Below are 6,788 nucleotides of genomic sequence, written 5' to 3' on the forward strand. Positions count from 1 at the left end.
ATGGCATGCTGCTGGCCAAGGCCGTGGCATGGCATGCTGCTGGCCAAGGCCGGGGCATGGCATGCTGCTGGCCAAGGCCGTGGCATGGCATGCTGCTGGCCAAGGCCGTGGCATGGCATGCTGCTGGCCAAGGCCGTGGCATGACATGCTTGCCAAGGCCAAGGCATGGCATGCTGCTGGCCAAGGCTTTGGCATGCCATGTTGCTGGCCAAGGCTGTGGCATGGCATGCTGCTGGCCAAGGCGGTGGCATGGCATGCTGCTGGCCAAGGCCGTGGCATGGCATGCTGCTGGCCAAGGCCGGGGCATGGCATGCTGCTGGCCAAGGCCGTGGCATGGCATGCTGCTGGCCAAGGCCGTGGCATGACATGCTTGCCAAGGCCAAGGCATGGCATGCTGCTGGCCAAGGCTTTGGCATGCCATGTTGCTGGCCAAGGCTGTGGCATGGCATGCTGCTGGCCAAGGCTGTGGCATGGCATGCTGCTGGCCAAGGCCGTGGCATGGCATGCTGCTGGCCAAGGCCGGGGCATGGCATGCTGCTGGCCAAGGCCGTGGCATGGCATGCTGCTGGCCAAGGCCGTGGCATGACATGCTTGCCAAGGCCAAGGCATGGCATGCTGCTGGCCAAGGCTTTGGCATGCCATGTTGCTGGCCAAGGCTTTGGCATGCCATGTTGCTGGCCAAGGCTGTGGCATGGCATGCTGGCCTAGGCCAACGTGCCACCGCCACCGCCGCGGGCCGCCACTCGACGCATCCCGTGCTTGGCTATGTAGTTTCGATGCCACAAGCCAATGCCACAAGCCAAGCGATGGCATGTGCCAAGCGCCCGCCTAGGCATAGGCGTGGCCTGTGGCCTGGCCATGCTGGCCAGCCTTAAGGGAGGTGCCCCCCCCTTATAATAGCCTGTTAAGCCCTTTTCAATCTGGCAGGAGGAAACATCAAGCATGTTCGAGGAGTCATAATGGGGTTTTTTTAAAAAGTAATGGTTTTTTGCCAAAACTTTCAACATGAAAGTTGTATGAAATAATTTAATACACCATAAAAAAAATTATAAAAAAATATTTGGCCACCGGAATATTTTATTTTAATTTATTTCAATTTTAATACTTAAAAAATAATAAAAATTACTAAAAATACTCAAAAAATTCTAGAAAAATTCCAACAATTATAAGATGAGGCACTAGTAATTATAGTAATTTTTTTAATTATTTTTTTATTTTTAATTTATTTTATTATAATTTTTATGAGTAAATAAATAATTAAAAAGCCCGACGAACGTGCAAAAACTCTTAGAGAAACCCAGCAAGCATCGGATAGCTCGAATGCAAATAACAAACGCAACAGGCAACTTCCGAGGGACATACTTTTCCCAACAAAGCTTCCACTGGGGAAAGCACTAGCAACGGGTTCGCAAGTCAAAGGCAACCAAACGGCTATTACCCGAGGGACAAGCATTTCGCAGGGCAACATATACGTAAGTCAAAGCCAAACCAAATGGCAATTACACGAGGGACAGGATTGCTTGCCAAGGGCGTGGCATGCGATGTTCTAGCCCAAGGCAAAGGCACGCCACGCTGCGGGACAAGGCCGTGGCAAGACATGCGGCTGGCCTTGGCCTTGGCATGGCATGCCGCCGGCTTTGGCTGGGCTGCGTTGGCCTTGCCATGGAATGTTGCTGGCTTCGGATGGGCTGCCTTGGCCTTGGCCTTGGCCGTGGCATGGCATGCTGCTGGCCTTGGCCTTGGCCTTGGCATGGCATGCTGGCGGCTTTGGCTGGGCTGCCTTGGCCGTGGCATGTCATGCTGCTGGCCTTGGCCTTGGCATGGCATGCTGCTGGCTTTGGCTGGGCTGCCTTGGCCGTGGCATGGCATGCTGCTGGCCTTGGCCTTGGCATGGCATGCTGCTGGCTTTGGCTGGGCTGCCTTGGCCGTGGCATGGCATGCTGCTGGCCTAGGCCTTGGCATGGCATGCTGCTGGCTTTGGCTGGGCTGCCTTGGCCGTGGCATGGCATGCTGCTGGCCTAGGCCTTGGCATGGCATGCTGCTGGCTTTGGCTGGCAGCCTTGGTCGTGGCATGGCATGCTGCTGGCCTTGGCCTTGGCATGGCATGCCGCCGGCTTTGGCTGGGCTGCGTTGGCCGTGGCATGGCATGCTGCTGGCCTTGGCCTTGGCATGGCATGCTGCTGGCTTTGGCTGGCCTGCCTTGGCCGTGGCATGGCATGCTGCTGGCCTAGGCCTTGGCATGGCATGCTGCTGGCTTTGGCTGGCCTGCCTTGGCCGTGGCATGGCATGCTGCTGGCCTAGGCCATGGCATGGCATGCTGCTGGCTTTGGCTGGCCTGCCTTGGCCGTGGCATGGCATGCTGCTGGCCTTGGCCTTGACATGGCATGCTGCTGGCTTTGGCAGGCCTGCCTTGGCCGTGGCATGGCATGCTGCTGGCCAAGGCCTTGGCCTGGCATGCTGCTGGCTTTGGCTGGGCTGCCTTGGCCGTGCCATGGCATGCTGCTGGCCTTGGCCTTGGCATGGCATGCTGCTGGCTTTGGCTGGCCTGCCTTGGCCGTGGCATGGCATGCTGCTGGCCTAGGCCTTGGCATGGCATGCTGCTGGCTTTGGCTGCGCTGCCTTGGCCGTGGCATGGCATGCTGCTGGCCTTGGCCTTGGCATGGCATGCTGCTGGCTTTGGCTGGCCTGCCTTGGCCGTGGCATGGCATTCTGCTGGCCTTGGCCTTGGCATGGCATGCTGCTGGCTTTGGCTGGGCTGCCTTGGCCGTGGCATGGCATGCTGCTGGCCTAGGCCTTGGCATGGCATGCTGCTGGCTTTGGCTGGGCTGCCTTGGCCGTGGCATGGCATGCTGCTGGCCTTGGCCTTGGCATGGCATGCTGCTGGCTTTGGCAGGCCTGCCTTGGCCGTGGCATGGCATGCTGCTGGCCTAGGCCTTGGCATGGCATGCTGCTGGCTTTGGCTGGGCTGCCTTGGCCGTGGCATGGCATGCTGCTGGCCTTGGCCTTGGCATGGCATGCTGCTGGCTTTGGCTGGGCTGCCTTGGCCGTGGCATGGCATGCTGCTGGCCTTGGCCTTGGCATGGCATGCTGCTGGCTTTGGCTGGGCTGCCTTGGCCGTGGCATGGCATGCTGCTGGCCTTGGCCTTGGCATGGCAAGCTGCTGGCTTTGGCTGGGCTGCCTTGGCCGTGGCATGGCATGCTGCTGGCCTTGGCTGGGCTGCCTTGGCCGTGGCATGGCATGCTGCTGGCCTTGGCCTTGGCATGGCATGCTGCTGGCTTTGGCTGGGCTGCCTTGGCCGTGGCATGGCATGCTGCTGGCCTTGGCCTTGGCATGGCATGCTGCTGGCTTTGGCAGGCCTGCCTTGGCCGTGGCATGGCATGCTGCTGGCCTAGGCCTTGGCATGGCATGCTGCTGGCTTTGGCTGGGCTGCCTTGGCCGTGGCATGGCATGCTGCTGGCCTTGGCCTTGGCATGGCATGCTGCTGGCTTTGGCTGGGCTGCCTTGGCCGTGGCATGGCATGCTGCTGGCCTTGGCCTTGGCATGGCATGCTGCTGGCTTTGGCTGGGCTGCCTTGGCCGTGGCATGGCATGCTGCTGGCCTAGGCCTTGGCATGGCATGCTGCTGGCTTTGGCTGGGCTGCCTTGGCCGTGGCATGGCATGCTGCTGGCCTTGGCCTTGGCATGGCATGCTGCTGGCTTTGGCTGGGCTGCCTTGGCCGTGGCATGGCATGCGGCTAGCCTTGGCCTTGGCATGGGATGCTGCTGGCTTTGGCAGGCCTGCCTTGGCCGTGGCAAGGCATGCTGCTGGCCTAGGCCTTGGCATGGCATGCTGCTGGCTTTGGCTGGGCTGCCTTGGCCGTGGCATGGCATGCTGCTGGCCTTGGCCTTGGCATGGCATGCTGCTGGCTTTGGCTGGGCTGCCTTGGCCGTGGCATGGCATGCTGCTGGCCTTGGCCTTGGCATGGCATGCTGCTGGCTTTGGCTGGGCTGCCTTGGCCGTGGCATGGCATGCTGCTGGCCTTGGCCTTGGCATGGCATGCTGCTGGCTTTGGCTGGGCTGCCTTGGCCGTGGCATGGCATGCTGCTGGCCCTGGCCTTGGCATGGCATGCTGCTGGCTTTGGCAGGCCTGCCTTGGCCGTGGCATGGCATGCTGCTGGCCTAGGCCTTGGCATGGCATGCTGCTGGCTTTGGCTGGGCTGCCTTGTGTCACGACCTGCCAACGTGACCAGGCCAAATTGTCCAAGAGAAGGAAATCTCAAGAAAAAGAGACTACTGGAATGGCTTGGAAGCTCCTGGAAGACTTGAGAAAGTATGAAGGCCAGGAAGGATGCTAGAGGGTTCTGGAACTCTCTAGAATGGCTACAAGAATAAAGGCTATGGGAGCATTGCCTAGAAGACTCTAGAATAATATAGAGCTAGTATAGAGCTAGAAGACTCTAGAATAAAGGCTATAGGAGAATTGCCTAGAAGTCTCTAGAATAATATAAAGCATTGTATGTATGTTCTAGAATAGGGTCTTTGTAAGGATGAGGGAAGGATCTAGAATCCCCTCCATCCATATAGTTCTAGAATAGTCTATTAGATGTAATAGGTGGAAGTGTCTAGAACACTCTCCACCATAGTAGCTCTAGAATATTCTATGTAAGGCTATATAAAGGGGAGGCCCTCATTTGGTCAAACCACTCAAGTTGCAATATAATATAAGCATTTCCCAAGAGCTCTCTAAGTTTCTCAAAACTCTCTTGTGTGTGCATTCCCCTAGCTCCCTTCCACAAAAGGCTTACTTAGGTGCGAGCAACGCGTGCTAGAAGCATCTAAGGCCGCACGGTTGGCTTGGAAAGACTGAGGGTTGGTTCAGAAATTCCAAGGCCGTGACAGTTGGTATCAGAGCCAAGGTTACAAAGGCGTTGTAACTAGTTGGTATCAGAGCCAAGGTTACAAAGGCGTTGTAACTAGTTGGTATCAGAGCCAAGGTTACAAAGGCGTTGTAACCAGTTGGTATCAGAGCGGGTTACGAAGGCGTCGTGACTTGTGGACGGAAGGGCACTATGTCGGGAGTCACTCACACAGAGGAGCACCGCGGAATGGAGATTGCTGCTAATTTGGGCAAATGGGCAAAGTGGGCTAAGGATATGAAGCCAAGGGATAACTGCTTCCTTTGCGATGAGCTACATTGGGCAAGGGATTGTCCTAAGAGGAGAAGTCTCATTGCAAAGCTGGAGGAGCAAGAAAGGGAAGAGCAGTCTTGCATGGGATCTCTGCAGCTGCTTGAAGCGAAGCCTACTGCATCAACCCAAGGGGATAAGGGTTTGATGTACGTAGAGGGCAAGGTCGATAAGGAGGCAACCCAAGTCATGGTCGACACGGGAGCGTCGCCCAACTTCATCAATGCGGAAGAGGCCAAGCGGGTTGATCCGAACCTTGACGGGGGTCAAGGATTGATGAAGGTGGAAAACACCAAGGTAAAGTCCGTGGAGGGCTTGGCTCAAGGGGTTGAGTTGCACCTTGGTGAGTGGCGCGAAGAAGTCAATGACCATGGCGTGGTGTTGGAGATCGAATTACCGCGAGAGTTCAACATGGCGATGTTGCCTCGCGACAACACTTGGTGCATTATGGACGGGGGTCCTTACATGGTGCCAACGGTGGACAAAGGAAAACCAAGAAGGCGCAAGTCAAGGAGAGAACCTGCGACTTCAAAGAAGGAGACGCGACGAGGGCGTCGCGAGCATAGGTGGGGGAGAATGTCACGACCTGCCAACGTGACCAGGCCAAATTGTCCAAGAGAAGGAAATCTCAAGAAAAAGAGACTACTGGAATGGCTTGGAAGCTCCTGGAAGACTTGAGAAAGTATGAAGGCCAGGAAGGATGCTAGAGGGTTCTGGAACTCTCTAGAATGGCTACAAGAATAAAGGCTATGGGAGCATTGCCTAGAAGACTCTAGAATAATATAGAGCTAGTATAGAGCTAGAAGACTCTAGAATAAAGGCTATAGGAGAATTGCCTAGAAGTCTCTAGAATAATATAAAGCATTGTATGTATGTTCTAGAATAGGGTCTTTGTAAGGATGAGGGAAGGATCTAGAATCCCCTCCATCCATATAGTTCTAGAATAGTCTATTAGATGTAATAGGTGGAAGTGTCTAGAACACTCTCCACCATAGTAGCTCTAGAATATTCTATGTAAGGCTATATAAAGGGGAGGCCCTCATTTGGTCAAACCACTCAAGTTGCAATATAATATAAGCATTTCCCAAGAGCTCTCTAAGTTTCTCAAAACTCTCTTGTGTGTGCATTCCCCTAGCTCCCTTCCACAAAAGGCTTACTTAGGTGCGAGCAACGCGTGCTAGAAGCATCTAAGGCCGCACGGTTGGCTTGGAAAGACTGAGGGTTGGTTCAGAAATTCCAAGGCCGTGACACTTGGCCGTGGCATGGCATGCTGCTGGCCTTGGCCTTGGCATGGCATGCTGCAGGCTTTGGCTGGCCTGCCTTGGCCGTGGCATGGCATGCTGCTGGCCTAGGCCTTGGCATGGCATGCTGCTGGCTTTGGCTGGGCTGCCTTGGCCGTGGCATGGCATGCTGCTGGCCTAGGCCTTGGCATGGCATGCTGCTGGCTTTGGCTGGGCTGCCTTGTCCGTGGCATGGCATGCTGCTGGCCTTGGCCTTGGCATGGCATGCTGCTGGCTTTGGCTGGGCTGCCTTGGCCGTGGCATGGCATGCTGCTGGCCTTGGCCTTGGCATGGCATGCTGCTGGCTTTGGCTGGGCTGCCTTGGCCGTGGCATGGCATGCT

At 56.2% G+C, this 6,788-nt stretch overlaps 1 protein-coding gene across 1 annotated transcript; it reads left to right on the forward strand.

The window, feature by feature from the left end:
- The first annotated feature begins 4,213 nt into the window (after positions 1 to 4,213).
- Positions 4,214 to 6,228, forward strand: LOC145794024 (uncharacterized). Its single transcript, XM_082876948.1, has 2 exons — positions 4,214 to 4,896; positions 4,975 to 6,228. The coding sequence occupies exon 2, from the start codon at positions 5,050 to 5,052 to the stop codon at positions 5,842 to 5,844; it is 795 nt and encodes a 264-aa protein (XP_082733074.1). The 5' UTR covers positions 4,214 to 4,896; positions 4,975 to 5,049; the 3' UTR covers positions 5,845 to 6,228.
- The last annotated feature ends 560 nt before the right edge of the window (positions 6,229 to 6,788 follow it).

This window comes from Camellia sinensis, chromosome 6, assembly GCF_055761805.1.
Source record: "Camellia sinensis isolate YWXY chromosome 6, ASM5576180v1, whole genome shotgun sequence".
Lineage (NCBI taxonomy): Eukaryota > Viridiplantae > Streptophyta > Magnoliopsida > Ericales > Theaceae > Camellia > Camellia sinensis.

Excerpts from the sequence above, each read along its gene's own strand:
- LOC145794024 (XM_082876948.1), top strand. The coding sequence starts at position 5,050 with ATGTCGGGAGTCACTCACACAGAGGAGCACCGCGGAATGGAGATTGCT.